Source organism: Gallinula chloropus, assembly GCF_964237585.1.
Source record: "Gallinula chloropus genome assembly, chromosome: 2".
Taxonomy (NCBI): domain Eukaryota; kingdom Metazoa; phylum Chordata; class Aves; order Gruiformes; family Rallidae; genus Gallinula; species Gallinula chloropus.
This window is the reverse complement of record NC_140086.1, coordinates 110667668-110690777: the sequence shown is the minus strand read 5'-3', so window position 1 is coordinate 110690777 and position 23110 is coordinate 110667668. Positions and strand designations below refer to the sequence as shown.

The window sequence follows — 23110 nt, the reverse complement described above, 5'->3', positions numbered from 1 at the left end:
GTGCTGACTTTGAATTTCTTCAGAAAAACAACAAACCTTCCAGTTCACTGCCTTTACTGCCCTTGTAAAACTGGATAATTGTTTCTGCAAATTGAAGCCATATATTACTAATTTCACACGGTGGGAGAGGGTTCAGTGTACTAATTAGTCAAATAGTTGCATTCAAAGTTCAAGCAAGCCATGCAAATACCAACCATATATTTACAAGTTCTTCTCTCTGGAGCATCCAGACCATTGCTGCAGCTTACTGACAGCTATCAAGGCAGGTCCAGTCACAGTTCTACCTGTGTTGCCTGTTCAGACTGGAAGTGCCCTGAAACACAGGCTCCATCCTCTTGGATGAACGCACAGCTTACTGGGAAAGGGTCCTGACCTGGGCTGGGGCAATGAGATACAGAAACCTAAAGCTGCATGGCAGGTCAGCGATCCCTTCCCCTGAAAACCTTGAGGGTGAGGCTGAAACATCTCCTTACACTGTGTAAAAATGATTTAAAGTCCATTTTTGCTTGGGAAGGCCCTTTTGTTTCCTTATTACGGGTGGAGAGCTGCTGTGGGTCAGACACAGATGAATTTGGATCTGGGGTTGTCCTGGTAGGAAACTGTGTTGGGGGTACCCCCAACTGCAGGGCAGAGTGTGAGCCTGTTGCTGTGGTGGTTTTGCTAGGAGCTCTTTGGAGCACCATTTCTGAGCACCCATTTCGAGGATGCACAGTGTCAGCAGCATCTGGAAACGCTTGTTTATTCTGGGCTTTTCTTTCTCCCTTCCAGTCAGAGAGTCCAAGCTCGGAAAACAGATGGGATTGTTCTACTAGTAATTGGTCCAGCTGCTGCAGAGAAAATAGAAAGAAAAGCATATTGCAGTAATAAAAATATAATAAAAGGAATCAAGAAAGATACACAAGAGTATATGAAGCATGCCTGCTTCTTCTGCTTGGTCCGAAGAAGACATGCAGTATCTGGTGAAGGAGATATTACCATAAAAAAAAAAAAAAAAAAAAAAAAGGAGAATAAGGCCTGAAGGACATTTTATTCCAGATAGATCTAATTGCCTAAAGGAAAAATCTCCAAATGGATTTTATCTGTGACTATTGCAGTCTTGACCCTCTAACCCAAGTTATTCAGGGAAGAATGAAAGACAATTAACCAATCCCTTGTTCACGTTTTCTTTACCTTTTCTTATCAAATGGGCAACTGCTCCAGAAAAGAAACAGACCAGTAACCATTTTTCAGTAATTATGTAGCTGACTGCCTGGCACTTTGTTCAGGAAATCACGGGACCTTGATAGAGCTGAAGAGACTACGGTCTCTTGGCACTTTTCTTGGGTGACTGTCCTTAAGCAGCATAGTCAAAGAGAGTCAAAGATGTAAACTGTAAGTCTGTTATGGGAAATCCGAAAGGTTTATTCAGATGTACCTCAGAGTTAGCTCATGGAACACTGAATGGTGGTGTTCAAATTCTCCCCACGTGACCCAGAGCAGTGACTTGTGCAACATACCATGAGGATGTCTTCCTTGACCTGGCAAGCTTGATCAGTCAGCCGAAATTCCAATTCAGCAACCTCCTGACGAATGGCTTGCCGTAGGAGTTGCAGGTGTCTGCCTTCCTCCCTGAAGGGACAGCAGTGAAAGCACAATCAAGTGAGCAGTGAATAACCTCCTCTTCCTCATCCCCAGCATGACATCTGCATCTCCCTCTGTTGCCGTTTTTTTACCCATGATCACAGGATACCTTACAAAATAATAACAGCCCTTGTCCAGTTGACTCTCATTTCTTTGGTTGGAAGATTAAACATGTTGTAGTTTCAGAGCCAGCTTGAGTCTGGCCAGGTTTATCACTTCTGATTTATCTCCAGCACAACAACTGCATAAACACGCAGCTGTTGGACAGCTCAAGACTGGGAGCCTCTAGTCAATGTTGTGAACCTGAAGTTTCTTGGTAATCACTTAAAGCTTGGGCTGAGTCCATGAAGTGCTAGTACATCGTGAGCACAAAGTACATGGCTGAAAGGGACTGATTTGACAAAGAACACTCCTACTTCCTTCCTGAACTCAGCACTGACCTGGGACACAGAGCTTCAGCTTACTGACATCGCTTCCTGTGTTCCCATTGCTATTAAAACATAGTAGTTGTGCATTAAAAACCTAGCCTGTATCTATTGAGCATCCTTCCCCTTCAAAACGCTCATGTTTATGCATCTGGAACAGTGTGGAGAAAAGCTGGCCTTTCCTCTGAGCAAATATCACATGATGGAGTTTCTCTTCCACTTGCAGGATGTCCACAGCTGCACCTCATTGACCAGAAGTGACCAGACCTATTGCACTTGCCCATGGGCTGTTGTTGATGCTAGCTTTGGGTTTAGGTACATTGGGCGGCTGTTACCTTCCTTCATCTGTCATCTTGCTGGAAAACAGTGCCTGCTGTTCAGTCAGGTGCTGTTCAATCTCATCCAGCTTCTCCTGGAAGTGCTGGCAGGAGCTCTTCATTGCTTCTATTTCATGGAGGGTACACTACAAAGAAAAGCAAGAAGACACCCCACTTTACTACTTTCCTTTTAGCACTTGCACTTTGAGTGTGTTTGAAGCTGACAGCCCAAATGACATGGGTCCTCCTCTGACCTGCTCAAGAGGGACAGTGTGAGCAGCTGCCGTGCAAGTCCAGATGGCACTTCAAGTGAGTTTGCTCTGGGTGCATCACTCATCCCAGTCACCACCTTTTCTCCTAAAGCATGTAGGATTAAGTTCTGGCACTACCTGAGCCAGCGAGAATTTAATTTTTGCCATTGAAGAGGAAAAGGACTTTGATCAAAGATCTGATGCAATGTGCCAGGATTCTGATGTTATCACACTGTTATCTGACATTATATGTCAGCAGGATGAGTTGCTGTGGGTTAACAATAGGTTAAATTACTGTCCACTGGAAGTTAGAAACTGTTTTGAAAATGAGAAAGAGGAAGAGAGGGAAGATAGGCAAGGACTATGAGAAGGAAGTCTTTCCTGATGGTTTCCATCAAGTGTTACCCTGATAAGTTCTAATCTATTACTGGTTAGTTAGAAACCTATAACTGGATTTACCGATTGAAATGCAGACAGTTACTGGAACAGATGTACATGCAAGTACTGCAGCAGAGCAAATGTTCTGATCCAAAAGTAGACATCCATAATAAGTCAGAGGATCTATGCCAAAACTGTGATCATTACTCTTCACTGAGAGAAGGTATCTAGTATGACTGGTCATCTATACCTACCCTGATATAGCCATCTATGCCAGGAATGTCTCAAGGCAGAGGAGGTGAATGATCAGGAATGGTATGTCAAGAATTAGAAGAAGATTTGCAAGGTACTACTTTGTAGCACAGGACTAATACAGTGGCAGCCCACTAAGTCACATCAAAACATGTAAGTTTCCAGCCACATTAAATACTTTTCATTGTTCAGGGCAGTAATGCAGACACTATTGTCCCAATTATTTCGGAGACAATACTGTCCACCATCTGAAAACATGTTCTGCTACTGCATCAAAACTGCTCTGAGTGTTAGAAGGTGTTTGGCACATTCCCATCTTGGTGGATTTTGCTATAGGAAGACAGTATTGAAACCTACACTCCCCCGTGGAGCACTGTAACTGAACCAGAGACGTGTGCAAAGCACAGAAATGCCTGCCCCATCTCTCTGGATTCCTGCAATAATGTCCTTTGATAACATCTTCATGTGTCTGTACTTGAATGCGTCCCTCAGTCACAGCAAGGCTTGAAAGATGAGGAAGCCCTCCCTGCCAGGGATTCAGTCTCAGCTAGAGGGCAAAAGATGCTGCCCATTCGTTTGAGAAACACCATTCTCAACCTGCATTTCAATGTGGCTGCTATATCAGCCACACTACTGCTGTGCGTGACCCAGGGAGAAACCTTCCTATAGCCATAAGGTAAAAAGTGTAGCCCCAACAGCCATGGGATTTTACCAGAAAGGGATAATTAGAGATTAATAATGGTTTGATAGGGCCAGTCCTATGACTGCAGCAGAGGTGAGCTCCCCTGAATGTCTGTTCCCAGTGGAGCACAGCTGGTGTGCTTAGTACTGTGGGTCAGGGTAGCTGTCTCACCCCTCTGAGGCAGTCAGATACATTACGAGCACCTACAGATGAAGTTTTGCCTGATTACTCATTTCACCCTCCAAGCACCAAAATTTAATCTTGATCCTCAGACAGTTTTCTTGTTCCTAGATGGGAGTCTGTGGGGTGCAAGTGAGGAACACCCACATAGCAATCATAATTTGTTCTACCCACTGCCAAACACAAGCAGCATGAGGACTTCTGGACATCAAAAAAGCATACCTCAAGACATGAGCTTGAAGAGCTTCTGTCATTCTGATCACTGGGGAGAGGTCAATGGGCCAGAGACAAATTTCTAGTTGGTTCCTCAAGGCTAACACAAATCTATAAAGCACCATGTAGAAGATACCAGAGGCACAACGTGGCTAACTTGGTAAGAAGTCATGCCAGTCCTTACAGATGAGGTATGGGCAGCAATCCTGACACTGACTCTGTGACCGCATCACCCAGCACAAGCTCACCCAGATTTACTCAGAGTTCAGGCTCAGGAGGGATGGTGGGTGAGGTGGGGCAGGAGGGATGGGGATGACACACAGGACACTAACTGTTCCAGGACTACTGTCAGTCAAGACCTCGTTAAGGTAAGCTGCATGTAAACAAGGTAAATGCACTGTTTGAGAGTTGCTTTGTGGTGGTTGTGATTCCCTGCGCACGCCCTCTGTAAATGGGATGTAACCGGAGCAAGCTTCTCTCAGTAAAAGGTGTAGAAGCTACCTCAGCTTTAATGCAGAGTAAAGCCAGGCATAGCTGCAATCTCTGCAGGGCAGCCGGCACTCCACAAATTCACTCTCAACTGCACAGTGAGTTGGGGTGTGGAGCAGCATCCCTAAGAACAGACCTTGGATGACGGTACAGCGCACAACCTGCTCCTCCCAGCTTCTCTGGCCGCAGACTTGAGAGGACAGATCACCGTGACCAGCCTGCCCGTCCCCGGCCGCCAGCAGAGCGACAAAAGCCGCGTTGGGGAGTTCAGGCGCCCCAGTGCAGCATCAGGCACTGACTCACTGCCACCTCGCGGCAGCAGGCATGTGTTCCCATCTACCGTTCAAAGGCAAGGCGCCGCGAATTCACGCGCTCAGTGACGTGGCGGCATCAAATTCACCGGTTTCGCTTTCTGGGGCTCTCATCTAATAATTTTCTTCCCCATTTCGTACAACGGTTTGCTTCGTTTCCTTACGCAGATGAACGAGAAGAGGGAAAAGCGCTTGCAAACCGGGAGGAGGGAGGTAAGCTGCTCCTGCCGCTGCTGTCTCAGGGTGCAAAGTCGCTCCTGACTCCCGTGCTTCCTTCTGGAACACACCCCGAGTCATTCACAACTTTTTGGGAACTCTCAGCTATTCAGAACACGGAAATAAAAACTGTTGTGGCTTTTCACTACTGGTACTTTTGTTGCAAACATTCATCTTAGCAAGACTTTAGGTTTAATGTAAGCTTCTTATTTTATCACAGAAAAATGGGTTGAATCTCTGAGAATTTGCAATTCACTTCAATTTAGAGCAGTTTGGCTTATGGTATATATCTGGTGTTTGTGGTTAATCTTTAAAACCCACCAAGTAATGTAACCTAAATGAGTTCTCAGTAGAAGAGGATTACACAAAATCATATAACTTTGCATTTTCTGCAGTCTGGTAAGTCACTCATCACTGCAATTCAGCCGACTCATAGGAGCTCACTGCAACTCATTCTCACCTCTCAGCTCTTTGTTGGACCTATAAACTTTACCACACAGTTCACAGCAACCATTTTAAGACTGAACCAATATGTGCATGTTACTAAATGAAGGAGCTCAACAAAACTGTTCATTTTTGTCCTGAAAAAATAGTCATCTATTTTCACAGTTACATTCCCAAGATACCTCTCACTAAAGAAGCAGAATGGCAGGAGAGAAAAGAGCAAGGCAGCTTGTACCTTTAGCTCCTCTGTGTGTCTGTGCATATGAAGAAACCTACTCACCGGAGAAAGATGTCGCACTGTGGTGTCCTGTAGGACCATCAGCGTTTTGAAGAGGTGCAGTTCAGTGGAGCCATGGTTTGAGCAGCAGCCAGCAGGGCGATGGGGAGAGGCACCCATGGGTGAAGTCCACAGGCAGCAGCCATGGCAGCAGCAGTGACAGCAGCAGCTGGCCTGGACACCCCCAGCACCAGAGGTTTCATCCCAGTAATGTGACCTGTATTTGCCATAAGGCATGGTGTCAAGAGAGGCTGATTTTGTCAGGTGACGATGGGGTGGATGAAGCAGTGGTGGCCACCTAGGTTTTCTGGTACGGATGTCAGTTTGGCTGGAGGCTTCAGCAGTCTGCTTCACACCATCTTCTGAAGCCTGTGGGTCTGACTTTATGAGAGGACTACCCTCAGAATGGTGCACTAACATGTCAGAGAATTCCACATCTTCCCTAGCAAGGCTCTCACTGACAGGAACAGTTTGCCCTGTGTACTTCACCCTTGAAGTTAACTCCAGCCCTGAGGACATCTGAACAGTTCCAGATTTCAAAGGAGCAGAAGACATTTCACCATTTTGGACAGGGTCTCCCTGTTCTGACTGACTGGCACCTAACACCCGCCCTGCACTACTGGTCTCCTGATGTCCAGGCCCTCTTGCTGGGCAGGAGGGACACCTCTGAAATACTTGCAGAGAACATCTTGAAGCAGCCCTGCTCCCACTTTGCACTGCTGAGCCCAGCTCAAGAGTTTCTGGGAGCCCCATTTTGGGGAAGCATTTTGTATTTTTTGTATCACCATCCATTTTGCAGAACTCCTGCCCATTTGTCACCTCATTTGCTGCAAGCAGGGTACCATCTTTGCTGGCCACTTCCACTCCCCACCATGGTCCTTTAACACATCTTGTATGACCTTGATGGGAACATTCTTGATGTTCAATTCCAATGTCCTTTACAGTCAGGCACCTCTCACCTTCATCTTTGCCTCCAATTTTGTTCTCACTAATGACTGCAGGGTTTATATCACTCAGTTCAACGAAGGCTACATTCACCTTTTTGTGTTCTGTATGAAAATATAAATGATGATCAAATTTTAAGGGTCTAAGATCTCCGTCATCCTGACTATGAACCTGAAAACAAGGAATATGCTCTTTTAGGCACTCCTTTTTTTCCAGTTGCTTTCTTCCAGTTTTATTCTGTCTCTTGTCCATGTCACATAACAGTTCTTGTTCAAAAGTCTGTGGCTCAGCATTATAGGCCCTACATGTGCCATTGTCTGCAGCCTGTGGAAGATGAGTCTGTTCTCCCTGGTCACTGCGTGCTTTTGTTTGTCTAGCTACTGTCAAAGGGCTCTTGTTAGCTGTGTTGGAGACTGTATCAACACAATCACTTGCCTTTTGGTGGCAATCTTGATTCAACAGAGGGAAAACCACCGTATGTGACAGAGCTGTTTCTTGATTGTGGATATGAAAAATAAAATTAATCTTTTCTGACAAAGATGCATTCTGAAGAGAAAAAGAAAAAACAAAACAAAGAAGAGTTGAAACACTATATTCGTAGTATTTCTACTGGCTTGCCCGCCACTGTCGTGCCCTGGGCACCTCAGGACACCTTTAAATACATATTTAAATGCCAAAAGCATCAAAGATTCCTATAATATACCTTCTCTAATGCTTGTAACTTGCACAAATCTTGCATTAGTGTGGTTGAAGAGTTACATAGCTCTGAGAAGGATTCTCACCTTCTGAGGTTTCCGAGAAGGGTAATTTTGTTTTCTTGAAGCTTTCACAACTCCATGATTTTTTTGATGTTACTTATGCTAGGGTTAAAGAGTTCTCATAAACCTACCATTGACTATTGCTTGTCTCTTACTTGCAAAATGGCAGGTTCTGGCAGGTCCTCCATGAACCCACTGCTGTCTGACTGGCAGGTGCTTGTTCTTGTCTCCATCACCTCTGCTGGGGAAAGCAAAAGAATAATAAAAATTAGGAAAAATGATAGAAAGAAGTACCCAACCAAAACGTGCTTAGGATAGCTACTGCTGATGTTACTGATCATTTACTTATGCACCAGTGTAATCATGATTTCAGATTCTGATATAGTCACACAACATACACAATGTAAACAACCCATAAAGCAGCCAAACACTTGATTCTCTTTGCTAAAAATGTTGAGTTTTGGTTATTAGAGCTGTCTCAGACTAAGTGTCATTCATACCTACATAGTTTCAGTAGCTTCAATGAGGTGACTCCTGCAAGGAAAGGCAGCTGCCCTACCCTCTCCCTAGACCAGTTTGTCTCCGAGATGTCGTGTATCATCTCTGCTGATTATTGGTCCAAGGACAGGAAATCACAGTAACAAGCAAAAATTATGTAGGATTGCATGGAAAGGCATAAAGGCAAGAGGAAGATACTCTAGATTTACTATGGAGAATGTTTCTAATCTAGCAGACGCATCATCTGGCTACATCACTTCCTACTCTAGCTTTTGCAATTAAGTAGGTTACACACCATTAACTAGCTGATACCCTCTTTAAAAGTACAAATGTTTGAAAGTAAATCGTCAGTTATCCTGTACATCCTGATATCTCCCAGTCCTTGGAAACTTGCACTTTCAGATAGGCCCACTCTGTCTTCAGGTAATGCCCTCATTCTCAGATAGTTGGCACAAAAACAGAGGTAGAGTTGGGGGAGCAGGCTGAGGGGAGTCTGCTGAGGAAGGGAAAGGATAGACACTGAGACACTCTGGCTACACTTCCTCTCCTGTTCCTCACATACATAACCACCGTTGAATTCTAGGGGTTACTTTCCAGTTATACCTATGAGAATATGGCAATTCACCTAGGAGTTCTGAGACTTGAGTTATTAATTCTGCATTGGAAAAAGAAAAAATATCTACAAATTATTCATCACTTCAACAGACTATGGACTTTATAAAATGTATGTTGGGTATCAATTAATGAAAATGACACAATCTGGTTGTAGGCAGCAACTGTAAAGTCAAAACCAGATACCATTTTATGTTTTATTAAATTAATTGCTTGCACTGTCAATCTTGGTATCATCAGCAGCACATCAGTCAGTCACTTTCCTATTTTGGATGAGAAATATGTGGTTCCCATCTCACACATTACAAAAATCTGCAATGATGTTGCTGAAAATTGCCTGTTTTGTGGGTGGTCTCAAAACTCATGCTTGCAGTTTCCCACAAACGACAACATGGTTCAGCTTCTCCCCCAGGGAGACTGCTCTACAGATTCTCTAAACTTTTTTTAAAGCTGATTCAATTACCCTTTGTATCTTTACCAGCTGTTGCTTCCAGTGTGTCAGTCTGGCCTATAGTTTTCCATACATAAAGATGAACAAAGAAAAGCTTAGGAAAATTTTTGAAAAGCTGAAATGTTTCAGCTGCTGTAGTTCCAAACAATTTGAGTCTCAAATACTCAATTATAACCTACAATCATAACAACTGACCTTCAGGCTTTAAAGCTGAGAGAGTTAGAAGATCACATTGCCTACTTACCTGATGTTTTAAGGTGCCTGTTTCTCTTCTGAGACATGCCAAAGTAGCTGCCAAAGTAGCTCACTCACTACTAGAAATTACAGATATGGAAAACCCTGTAGCTTTTAGTGGAATTCATCTTCTGCCATGGTCAAAACCAGGTAGATACAGCCAGGCTTGACCCATTTATTAAGATAAATGTAATGCATCTGTTCCAGCAACAATTGGGTTTGTGCATTGCAACCAAACAGCTTTCCCATCTGTGTTTAGAGTCACAGACCAGCTAAGGAACTACTCAAAACATGTGGCAGGGGATTCCAGTCTGATCCTTAGGCACAAGGTGAGACATTAAAGACTGGATGAAATATCTGTAGACTAAGTTAATAACACTACAGTTAGGCCACAGAAAGACTTCTGTGTGTGTGTCCCTGGCCTTGGAATGGGAGGAGGTATGGTGTGAGCTCTGCTATCATGGCTCTTATTGATTGAACATACAAGGTGTGTTCATCAATCAACGCTCAAACCACTCTGAAAGGTTATCTGTGTATGTATTTAAATAGTAGTATATTAGGGTCTACTGATCATTATGAGCATAAATCCAGTTTCTACAATTTTTATGTTGGCAAAATTGTAACATAAAAAAGAAATATTGTAGAAGAACCATGCTAAGCACAGTTCACCTGTGCTTGTTACTGTGATTCCCTGTCTTCAGACCAAGCAATCACCTTCATCTGAGTTAGGCATCAAATTTGCACCTTCCTACATATTAGATGTGCAATGAACTAATACCCCTCGAGTAAAGGCTTCTATTCCCTATACAGCCAGTGTAAAGCGATGTCTCTGAGGGTCTGAACTGCAGTTCTTTTCCAAATACATTCAGATGCCTAATTTAATCATTACATCCCACACTGACTTGCATGATCCTACCCAGTGTGCCAGGTCCTGACGAAGACAGGCAGGTGAAGCGTTTTTTAAAAGACAAGGTGTTTTTCTGACTCTGTAGCACTTTATTCAAAGCCAGTCAAAATTACCTCGATTTCAGTGGAAGTCTGAATTTAAAAAAAAAAAGAAAAAAGACTAAGCAAAAATAAATATGGGCCTCCAATTCAAGGTGAGGTAAAAAAGCTATGAAGAGATTGTCAAAGGGCTCCCACAAGGACTTTAAGCTGAACCATGCGATCCCAGGAGAGATGTGGAGCAAGGCTGTGTTGGGAAGGCAGGTCACGCTGCAGGCTGCAGCGATTCTGAAGCTACATTAGACATGAGGATAGCCTTTTCAGTTTGAGACAGCTCGGTTTCAACCTATATAAATATAGCTTGGTTTAATGTCTGTATACCAGATCCAAGTAATGTTTGCATAATGGAGGACAGCATTAGCATACTGGGGGAACTGCTTTGAGTGAGTGGGGCAATCTATCACTTTGATTCCTTTTAGCGTCCCACATAGGGATTAAGTGAGACTGCCAATTAGACCGTGTCTGATGCTGTCCTGAGAAGGAGTAGAGTTTCCCTCTTTGTGAAATTTTCAGTAATGTGAATAGCTTGCTAGTGGTAACAGTGCAGTTTTTCTTGGCAGGCTCTAATACTCAGCGAGGATACCCATAGCCCAGGTTCATCCTAGAAAACTGACTGAGTTTTTGCAGGGGTCCAAAGCAGACCTTTGCTAGGTCTCCTAGGAAAAAAAACCCTATCTACCAGGCTTCTGAAAACATTCAGGCTGGATGCTGATGGTAGTTTTTCTAAGAATGAACTAGCACCCTTTCATCAGTGGCCACTGTCACCTCAGGGGCACCACTTCTTCACAGCAACAATTCCTTGTGTTTAAATGAATTAAAATCTTGTAGCATCTGGACACTTGTCATTAGCATGGCTACAAATTGGCAAAATTTACATAGTTTCTTCTGACATTTTAAAAATGCTTTTGCCAGTCTCTCAAATATGCTCCTTTTTTATTTTTTTTCTTTTCTGAAAGCACCCTCATTTTTAAATTTGGAGAAGAAAGGTGCAAAATAAAATAATAAAAAAGAATGAGTTAAAGCACCTGAACATTAGGCAAAACATGTTTTCATTTCGAGTCTACCCAATCTGCACATTTCCCTGATTATTTGGTTCAGCCACTGAGCCAAAATATCCATTATTCATGTAGCTCTACTCAGTTCACCTAGTGTGTGGAGACACCCAAACCTGTAGAGATTCTGCAAATGCATGCAGAGCATCGCACCAAGGAGAGATAAAGTATGTTTGGAGAAGAAGTAGAGACGCAGACCGGTATTCAACTATGAACTAAAAAATTTAACTCTGGGCCCTGTGCTGAGAATACATCTGGCTATGCTGGAAGGAGGAAACCTGAGAATTGCCCCTTAAGACCTTGGTAAGGAAAACCTTGGCTCTTCACATTTCTGTGCTAATTGAACTGGGAGAGTTGAGCTCCTGCATCCCATTTCTGTTCTGCCTGAATTTTAAATAAAAATAGGTTAGAGGAACTTACTAATCAGGTTTCTGCTTCATTTTGTATCATATAAGAAAGTACATGCCTTCCAAATCCCAGATGTCCCACAGCTTTCTAGCCCTTTAAATGATCAATCCAATTTCATTAAGAGACTTCTTCTCTCCCCTTATTTGCATGCAGATACAGTGGCTTCCATTTTCAGCAACCAGTGCAGGAACTTTCTGAAACTATTGGGCTCCTAGGTTCACCATTAATGAAAGAATATTCCCTAATCAGTAAAAAAAAAAAAGTGCTGGAGCAGAGTTCTGTGTTCTTCTAAAGACTCTGCAGCTGGTTTTCTGTGGACTTGGCTGCAAATAACACAACCTCTTTCTAGTTTCCAGTCTGGAGAATACCTGCGAACTGCAAAAGCTGCCATGAGAGCTACTGACTGCACTGCTTGTAAATAATGACACATTTTTGCATGCCTTCTGAATCACATTTACATTGATGATCGTAATTCAGTATTTGATTTTCTACATGATTTGGTTACGTGGGGAAGTACAGGCACAAAAACTTCAAATGCAAGAATATTTATGCAAATTTGAATTTTCAATTCACAAATTAAAATCTGGACTGCTCATCCTGTCATAGGAAAAAGCAGAATGGTCAACTGCAACCTAGCAATGCTGTTAAAATTTTAGATATTTTTGTAGCTATTTAAATGTTGCTGGACACAGACATAGATAAACTTTTCTAAAACTATCAGCTACATACAAGGGATTAAATAACACACAGAAGCCACAATTTAGTCAGATACTTTGAAAAAGAAGCCTGAAGGACTCAGAATAAGAGTTTTCCACTTCACTGTGTATGCAAAGGCATTTTGCAGTCTCTCGCACAGAACTCAAGGCATTAACTTCATTACAGCTTAAACAGGCTAAATTCAGCCAGGAAGCTAGGGTCAGGCTTAAGGCTATGCATAATAGTCCCACACCCAGACTTAAATGGACACACAGGTATCTCACCGACGGGGCCTTCATTCAACAATAGTTGAATTCAAAAGTAGTTGAACACATAAAGAGATGGGTTGAACAAAGGTGACACAACATTCATGGGAGTACGCAGAACTGAACAGATATTTTATTACATTCTGAATGTTTTATGTTTTGCTTTTCAAAAACATGGGCATCAAATACTCAAAAGTGCTTGGTCCACCACAGCTGCTCAGCAGTAAGGCTCTAGCTGCAGCGTGTTGAAGATGTGAAGGCTCTGATTCTCCAAAACTTTGCAACACACAAGGCAACAAAATCAAGAATTTCTGTCCTGCTTGAGAAAAAAGGACTTTGAAAAATACTTTTTCAAACAGTACTTTGAAAATAGAAAGAGGTTCATTTTGAGTAGTTACTGGATCCTTCCATGTAGGCATTTCACAGATTCACAGAATTGTAGGGGTTGGAAGGTACATCAAGAGATCAAGTCCAAACCCCTGCCAAAGCAGGGTCCCTAGGACAGGTCACACAGGCAGGCATCCAGCCAGGTCTTGAATATCTCCAGAGAAGGAGACTCCACAATCCCCCTGGGCAGCCTGTCCCAGGGCTCTGTCACCCTCACTGTGAAAAAGTTCTTCCGCATGTTGGTGCGGAACTTCCTGTGCTCCAACTTGAGGCCATCCCTTGTCCTGCCTCTAAAGACCACTGAAAAGAGGTTGGCTATTTCCTCTGTCTCCCACACTTAAGATATTTATAAACATTAATAAGGTCCCCAATTAGTACATTTACAGGTACATTAGACAGAGGAGACAGGCCAAAGAGAATGTACCCCCCCTTGGTAAATGAGAAAGGAGAAGTGGCTGCAACTGATGAGGAGAAGGCTGAGGTACTGCCAAGTGTAAGGTGTTGCACTTGGGCCGGAAGAATCCCAGACATAGATACAGACTGGGAGAAGAGCCCATTGAGAGTAGCCCTGCTGAGAAGGACTTGGGGATTCTGGTGGATGAGAAACTTAACATGAGCCAGCAGCTCAGAAGGCCAATGGTATTCTGGGCTCCATCAGAAGAGGGGTGGCCAGCAGGGACAGGGAGGTGATTGTCCCTCTCTACTCTGCCCTTGTGAGGTCCCATCTGGAGTCCTGTGTCCAGATCTGGGGTCCCCAATACAAGAAAGATGTGGAACTGTTGGAGAGGGTTCAGAGGAGGGCCACAAAGATGATTAGAGGGCTGGAGCACCTGCCCTACAAAGAGAGGCTGAGGGAGCTGGGCTTGTTCAGCCTGGAGAAGAGAAGGCTGCGGGGGGACCTCATTGCAGCCTTCCAGTACCTGAAAGGAGTTTATAAGCAGGAGGGGATTCAACTTTTTAAAAGGATAGACAATGGCAGGAGAAGGGGGAATAGATTAAAACTAAAGGAAGGAAGGTTTAGATAAGATATTATGGGGAAGTTTTTTACAGAAAGAGTGGTGAGGTGCTGGAACAAGCTGCCCAGAGAAGTAGTGGATGCCCTGTCCCCGGAAGTGTTCAAGGCCAGGTTGGATGGGGCCCTGGGCAACCTTTTGTAGATCCAGGCCTGAGGTTGGTGTCCCTGCCTGTGTCAGAGGGGTTGGAGCTCTATGATCCTTGGGGTCCCTTCCAACCCCTGCCATTCTATGATTCTATGATTAGTCTTCTTTTCTCAAGGCTGAACAGCCCCAGCTCACTCAGCCTTTCCTTGTAGGGGTGATGTTCCAGGCCCTTAATCATCTTTGTAGTCCTCCGCTAGACTCTCTCCGGGAGACACCCTGTCTTTTTTGTACCAGGGAGCCCAGAACTGGATAAAATACTCCAGGTGAGGCCTGACCAGGGCAGAGTAGAGGGGAAGGATCACCCCCTTTGACCTGCTGACCACACTTCTGCTCTGCAAATTGGTAAAGCTGTACATTATCCTTAACAACACTGCTCTGCCTATGGCATCCCACAAAATTACACTGCAAGATAAGCTGTGTGTGAGAATACATCCAGCTGCATGGCACAGTTACAGCTGGTCCAGTCCTGTGATGGAAGAACTGCTGCAGCTTACTCCCCTCTCCTGCTACCAAGAGAGGGTAGGCACCATCAGTGTTAAGTATCACACCCTACTATATGGCTTTTAAGAGCTAATAAAACTCCCCTGAATATGGACGTTCTGCATAAACCCCAAAGAAACCTTTTTTGGTTTTCAGTGATATTCTCCAAACAGGGGGCTTTCTGAAACTCACTCAACTTCGGTACACCAGAAGAAATTATTCTCTACAACTTTTCAGCACTTCAGGGAAACAACCATTCTTCATATCAGTTCCCACGTATGTGGGAAAACCTGGTCCGATGAAAATGTCTCAGAAACTCTGCTCATTCCCAGAACACCACACTTTCTTTCCTTAGTCTAAGAAGTAGCTCCCCCATAGGCCACTGCACTGATTGCTGACTGCTGTCTATGAACGTAAACATTTCATTTAGTGCCACTGAAAACTCAAAGGAAAAGTCTAGTCTTAGTCTTTTTTATATATATTTATATATGCCTGTACAACTCCTGTAATACTGATTCACTTTCCACGTTGCATAAAGCTAACTGAAGTGAGGAAGATCTCGTTTATGTTTACTTTCTAGACAAACGCCATACAGAGTTCCACAACTTGAGTGATCACTCCAGAACTGCTGGTCCAGAGACTGCAATGCTGACCCCTCTCTTACAGTCGCCTCTCCTTTGTGCTGCATCTTAGGAGAATAGTCACCAGATGGCAGCAGCACATAAACCACAGACTGAGTTTCCAAAGGCCTGCACGATATAGTTTTTATCCAAGTCCTTCTGCAAATTTTATTTTTCAATGACACTATAGCAGAAATTAGATAAACCGTATCATTAGAATCGTCGTACTGTTTGAAAGCAAATAATACACTCCAAATGCAGCAGATGCAGCCAAAGATCCTATTCTTATTCAAAATCCAGTGCAGCTATGAAATATGTCTATCCCCTTCTCCCTTGGAATCAAAGGGGAGTTTCATTCCAACCATATTATACAGTCTGACTGGCTGAAAACATATTTTTTAAAAGCTGTATGCAAATAAATTACTATTTTTAATTGTGACACACTCTGCTGGTAGGTGTTGTATAAATGGAACAAAAGAATGGTCTATGCCCAGAAGAGTTTCCAAGGAGAACAAAACCTGGCTCCTCTGAGGTATCTCCTTCTTTCTGCTTGTCAGAACCGAGTTCTCCCATCTCTCACCTAGTTTGCAGTGTTCTTCTCCCCATCACTTTGAGTACCACTGACATATGGAGGACTTCAGGTGAATTTTTATTTTGGAGGGGGCGAAGTCAGACTTATTGTGAACAAGGAGGGAAAGCTCTGTGGTCCCTGTGACTGCAATGCCCTCAGGTGGGACACGAGTGTATATGTGCAGCACCCCAAGGAGGTGACACAGAGCTGGGGAGGATGAAAGGCGGTGGGCACATACGCTGTGTGACAGCTGCCAATATTTTGCTTCATCTCCATGCTCAGTGGTCTGGCTGTCACAGCCATCGTTAGCAGGAGACACGTGCATAGCCCCAGGGGCACTGGGAGTGCACATACTGTGCTCCACATCCTCCTGCACAGCATCCCGCTCCTTGCCCAGGGCCCGGCTCCCCACAGAGCTCTGGGTGCCTTCATCCCCTTGGGAGGACGTTGGCCTAGATGCTCTCCAGATATCAGCCACAAGCACTTGAGGGAACCAGGTCACAGAGCATTAAAGACACAAACTGTGCTGGACCAGAGCATGACAGAAATAGCAAGGTAGCAAATCTATGTCTATCATAGAAAGTGTTATGTTGGAAGGGACCTTTAAAGGTCATCCAATCCAACCTACTACAGCAAGCAAGCACACCTTTAACTAGATCAGATTGCTCAGAGCTTCACCAAGCCTGACCTTGAGTGTCTCCAGTCCTCCTCCAAAACACCAGAGGGGAAAAAAGCAGTTTCGCACCAAGTTCCATCCAAGTTTTTGGCTTAAGATTCAGTGTGTATAGTATGGCTGTGTCTAGCATGCTCGTGGTAGAGCACAGCCAACAGGCAGAGCACAGCAGCCTGGAGCACTGCCCGGGTTGCAAAACCTGTCTGAAAAGCAGAGTGAGAGGGTGCTCCCTGGTGCTGTGGCGAGACAGCCACTGCTACCTGCACTAGATGCTACCATGCTTTAAAGCTGGTGCGTGTATTTGCTGATTTAAAACTAGCTTCAGTACATATGCAGCACGCTACACTCAGTGCTGGCACAGCAGGTATAAATACTCCGTGCAATTCCGGGGGGCTGTGGGGTGGTCGGGTTGGCTCTCTCACTCTCTTATGTTACAGGTTGTCCTAAGCCTGTGTGTAGAAGGAAGCTTTGGAGAAGGACTGAATTGTCTGATAATATTCTGTTAAGTTACTCATCAAAGAAAAATGAAACCATTTTAGTTATTTGGTGTTTTAATGTTAATTTCCCCTTTTCCCTCATCAGAGTTAAGTACAGGCAAAGGAAGAAGCATTTTCCCACCTTAAATGTCACTGGAAAGGGTGTAATTTCCTGCACTAATGAACTGCCTTGTGCCTCTCTACAGAGGGTCAGAACTGACACCCGTGGGCTTTGGCGACAAAGATTCACCATCCAGAAGCCTCCACATTTGCCCCCTTTTAAGAATATCCCCAGTGCAATTTCTTCCACAATTCTGGAAATCCCCTTTAATAAGTTGACTACAGAACCTCTTTAAAGCATCTGGGAGAAGAGGTCATGTCAGGTCTGGTAATAGAGATCAGTGTTGTGAGTCTCCCACATTGTTGCTGAGAGCAGCGGGTGGACACCTGCAAGCTGCCACTCTATGGAGCAAGACTTCCCCACGAGTCAGAGCTTCCCGTCGTCTCCTGCCTGTCCTACACAAGAACACACTGCCCTAGAAATGATAAAAGTATAAATGAGTAATCTGAGAGCTGGATTTGACAGGAAAAGAGAGAACACTGTAGGCAGTTCTCTGTGATAAATGATGTTTCTGCAGATTGGGAGGTTAGGAGTAGTGATGAATCTAGTCAAAACCTGAAATTGCAGTCACTTTGACAATGGTCTTTTATCTTCCCTCAGCTGATGAAACAGCTTCAAACTTTGCCAGGTCCTCCTCCTACTTTTCCTTGAGAGTCAGTATCACTTCCCTCTTATTTCAACTGAGCTTCAGCCAACTGTCATTAATTCAGATTCATGCTGCTGCCAAATGTCGGGAGAGACGGGTGATGGTTGTGTCTGCTTCTGATGAAAATGAGAGGTAGAGCTGAATGTCATCAGCCTACACTGTAGATCACATTACATCACAACTTCTCCCAGTAGCAGCTGCACAGAGATAATGAATAAAAAATAAGCGATTGCAGGGAGCCTTGTAGGGCTCTCTGCAAATGAGAGCACCTCACAAAAGGGAGGATGGCTTCCAGCTAACCCTTACAGAGACTTTTGGGGAAAAAAATGACTGAAAATCCCTATTTTTTTTGCTAGGACCTGCAACTTCTGCCTGGTCAGCAGTGCCCAAAGCAATTGGGAGGCCAGAACAGGTGTCTTGCTTTTGGGTGTTGCTTTGTAGGGATCAGCAGCCAATTATAATAGCTCTATTTCCATGGTAATAGTCATTAAACTGTGTTCAGGGGATCTAAGTGGGTCAGGCTTAGTAAGCCTGTCTCTCTTTGCTAGTGCTATCTTCCCAAGAAGAATTGCTAAGTACCAGTTAGTAGTTGAGAAGTATGTAGAAGAGCTATGGAACAGGAATCATGTTTCTCATCCATGAAGAAATCAGAGTTCTCCAGAGTGTAAAAGCACACCCAGGATAACTCCAAAGCTCCCCTTCTCACAGGTGTCACTGACAGCGAGGGGAACCAAACGTCTCATAGCAGCCATGGCAAAACAATGTGGTGCCATCAGAAGTATCTACATTCTCACAAAGCTGCCTTGATGCTCAAGCTGGAAGTGGGGTTGGGATTTTTAATTTTTTAGCAAGGTTCAAAGGTTCAAGCTCTAAACTGGAATGATTAGTATAGCAACATGGAAGTCCATGGCTGCACAGGCAGGGCTCTGATGCTCCTGTGCTCTGTTAAGGGCATGGGAAGAAAAGGCTTTTCAAGATCGCAGCACAACTTTGCACAACTAGAAGTTTTCTTGTTTGAAAGGCTATCACTGTTAAGCTAAAGCAATTATTTTTGGTGTTTGGTTGTCAAAGTATCTTGTTGTCCTCCTGGATACTTAAGGTATTTTAAGATTCCCACCCCTCCCCCCCAAGATTTAAACAACAGCAGGTTTTATAACTTTCGCTTCTGCCTTAAAGTATGTGGTGTGTGTGCATATCCTTTCCCAGTAGGATGAATCAGCCTGCTGCAGTAGGACCTAAAATATGACACACACGTGCAATGAAATGTTATAAATGTGCAAGGAGTTTTAGGAATGTACTCAGTGAAAATCATACAATTTCTCAAATCTCCCATGATGGCTTCCTAGACCCAAAGGCCACGGGCAGGGCTTCCTAACACCACTGGTGTCCCTGATGCCATTTCAAAAGTCTGCCAGACTTCCTTTCTTTGTTGCCTATCTATTTTCATCACCACCTCCCAGGTCTTCACCTTTAACCATTGCTGAACTTAGACATATGCACGTGTGTGAGAGACATCATGAAGGACTGTAGCAAAGCGAAGCAGCTAGGGTATTCTCAAGAGCTGCAGTGGTAAATTGCCTTCCTAGGAGGACTTCTCTGAGGGCACCATACAACTCTGGATAGTTCTGGACATGGAGAACATGGAAGAAGGTTTGAAGACTCATCATTTCACAATTTTGCTTTTCATTTTGGTCTTTTGTCTGAGTCTCTGCTTCCTGTCAATTTCTGCTGCTTTCTGGGACCACAGGACTTTCCCTCCAGACTTCTTGAGGCTACAAAATACATTCACATGACAGGGCTTCCTCTTCTTCTCCACTTACATCTCCTCTGTGTAAGAAATAGGAAACAGTAAGAAGGTCTTTACATGGTTCATGATCAGAAGATAGGAAAAATATGGGCTGTGGCTTCATAAGCAAGAGGAAGCAACACAAAGTGGCTAAAGAAGGTGGATGTCTCCTTTGTGCTAGGTCATCTTCAGAAGATAAAACTTTTGCAGAGAAGGATCCATTATTCATCATGCTTTATGAAGGGAGAACTCCTATTTGGAGGCTGTATGTGATAATTAACCAATGCCAAAGTTCAACATAAATGTCAGGCAATATCAAGACAAGACTAGTGGCAGGATATTTTAAAGTTCAGCTCCTGGTTTTGATTGCAGCTTTAGCAAGTTTTCCCTTTGGCCATCTCTTTGCCTTTCCCTTTCCTTTAATCTGTACTTAAAACTAAAAGTCACTGTATTATACATGGAGAAAAACTGCAGTGTAGGCACGACAGCAAGTATGAAATACTAAAGAGCTGTTCACTTCTTTATACTGAAAATAGAGAAAAGTACCCAGAAAATCCTGTACTCTTTGAAGCACAGGAAATATACATGTTTTCTCTCTGCACTTTTGAAGACATTTCTGCTTCAATTGCAGGCAGATGTTACAATGGGTAATGGATAATAAACAGGATTCACGTTCTTGGCACTCAGTCAATTAAAAGAAATACCAATTGCATTCTGCGAATATTCCCATGGTGCCAAACCATCAGAGGAGTTGGTGAGTAGGAGGAGTGAAGGTGTGATAATTGAAAGAATTGCTACTTGATAAGTCACAGGCGCTAATGTGTTAGCTCAGCGTGCTGGGAAGCTAGGACGTTCCCAGCTGCCGCAAAAACTGGGTGTTTGCGATCCCTGGCACCACTCATTGGGACAAGATGAATCACAAGCACTTCGGTAGCAAGCTACCATGTCACAGTGAGCCAGATGGAGATGGTTACTTCCCTGATTGATTGCCTCTTGGGCTACCAAGGGCTTTTCCAGCAGGCTAATGCCTTTCTGTTGGCACTCAAGAGCCCCAGAGCAGTGTGTCCGCTTAGGTCAGCACCGTGAAGGAATTCCTGACTTTTGGGTGTGTGGCCACACTGCAGAGAGAGGGGAGTAAATAAGGAGCAAGGGGGAGCAACTGACTACAACGCGCACCAAAGTAACACCGACTTCCGATGTCTCCCTAATAGATGTTGCTGCTAATGAATTTTCAGGCACGTGCTGAGTTAACGGGGGTGAGCAACGTTGAAACATCCTTTAGTTAAATCCAGTGCTATACAAAGGCTAATTGAAAAAGGAAGGAGCAGCAGGGGTGGTGGTGGTGGTGGGGAGAACAAGGTGGAAGAGGGGGCGGAGGAGGAGAACAGCTTTATTTTTCAAGTGCTGAATATGAAATCCCCGCAACAGATGAGTTTACATGCAAGCCTGCACCTCATCAGGGCAAAGATACAGTGAGTGGAGTCAAGTAATTTTCCTCTGCACACAGCATCCCCAGCCCCTTACCCTGCCCAGCCAGCTTTCTCAACTGTGAGCTTTAGAATATAAACAGCCAATAAGTAAGGACAATAACTGTAGTTCCTGCTGAGAGCTAACTCTGCCTGTCATGCATTTGCTGGGTCCTAATACAGGACAGTGAATAAAGCTTCATTACAGAACAATGGAGTTAGCTGCCAGAGCCTACAGATTTGAATAAACAACAAATAAGCAACATCTGCTCCAGCATATGTGTATGGTAAAAAAAAAGTCACAAAATAAAAGAATTTGTAAATGCCAAAAGCAACACTAAACTGCCAGTGCTACTGTAGAGTGAATTTTTAATTGCACATGCATACAGGCAGGCTGTGGGTATTAGTCTCACATATGTCTGGTTGCTGCCAACCTGGGAGTATAGATGAATTTAATTAAATAAGGATTATCCCTTCTCCCCAGTACAATTACTTATTTATAACAATGATAAAATTGCCTAATAAAAAAGATTGTAATATTTTTTAAAACAGAGCTAGAAAACACTCTGCTTTCCCTGTAAGTCATTCAGGGATGTTTGGGGGGTTTGAGCGTCTTTTAAAATTAAGTCTCAGCATTCTGCCAAGAGAGAGGGAAAAAAAGCCTTATCATAAAGCCTACTGCAGTTAAACAGCCAGAATCTACATTATGGAGAAATATAAAGAAGACACACAGCAGCCAGGGAATTGGCTTTCATGGGGAGTGTGGAAAATTAAGCAATTGGACTAAAATTGAGGCCAGGCTACAGAGCCAAGGGACAATACCACTGGGAAAAGCACTTCCATAAGTCACCCATCTCTAATATGCTCCATCTAGGCAAAGCAGTCTGTTCCTATTTATCTTTATTTCTTCTCATAGTGGGCACCTTGCACTTCCCTGCTCAGGTGAGCTCCCATTTCAGCAGGTTCCTGTCAGGCTTTCACACCTTCATCATCACTCATACCCTTTCCAACAGAGCCCACAACCAAATGAGGGTGGGCCTTTATGGTATCAGGCACTGCGTGAACCTTGAAAAATAGGCAGCCTGTTCCCCGGAGAACTTGGAGGCCAGATCTAAATTCAGGCATGCTCTTCTGGGAGCTGAGCTTTTCCTTGTTGGATCTCTATTTCCCACTCACTCCTACTCTGTGGACCTCTGCTTATGGGTCTGAGCTACATTCTGCTGAATTTGGTAGGAACCTTGTTAAGAGCTAGGTATTATTCACTACTAGCAGTATTGCATTCACAACTGGCAATTTTTAGACCTTTTCCATGATGCACAGCAAGTTGAAGTTGCAATAGAACTCCCGTGGGTATGGAGGGATACTCCATTTAAAAGCAGTGGGAAAAAAGAATGAGTATGAAAACAGCCTGTAAAAACAAGCCAGAAATCTCTTTAAATTTAGGCCAAGCATCAATGACACTGAAATAACAGAGAAAGAAAAAGAGAGAGATATATTCCAGTGTTTAAACAAAACTCCAAAACAGTAGTATGGTTCTGCAAAGGCATAAACCTTACGGAAAGTGCACTTCATTTGTATAATTTTGATTGACCACTTAACTGGATGACACTCTTACCAGAACTAAGAAAAAATAACCACGGATGACAATCTTACCAGAACTAAGAAAACCCCAATTAATCTTCTGTGTTTTCTGTCACAAAACTACTATTAAATACATGCTTATTCCCGTGTCTTAAAAGAGTAT

General features: G+C 43.7%; 1 protein-coding gene across 1 annotated transcript in view; it reads right to left on the bottom strand.

Annotated features, from left to right (window-relative positions):
• Positions 1-23110, bottom strand: part of ITPRID1 (ITPR interacting domain containing 1) — a gene marked incomplete at its 3' end in the record, with an annotated part of 47210 nt that overhangs the window by 509 nt on the left and 23591 nt on the right. Inside the window, exons 7-11 of the mRNA XM_084260645.1 lie at positions 7914-7999; positions 6059-7546; positions 2381-2508; positions 1497-1608; positions 474-827 (exon numbers count right to left, since the gene is read on the bottom strand). Of these exons, the coding sequence (XP_084116771.1) occupies positions 474-827; positions 1497-1608; positions 2381-2508; positions 6059-7546; positions 7914-7999 (2168 nt within the window). The remainder of the gene's footprint in view (positions 1-473; positions 828-1496; positions 1609-2380; positions 2509-6058; positions 7547-7913; positions 8000-23110) is intronic.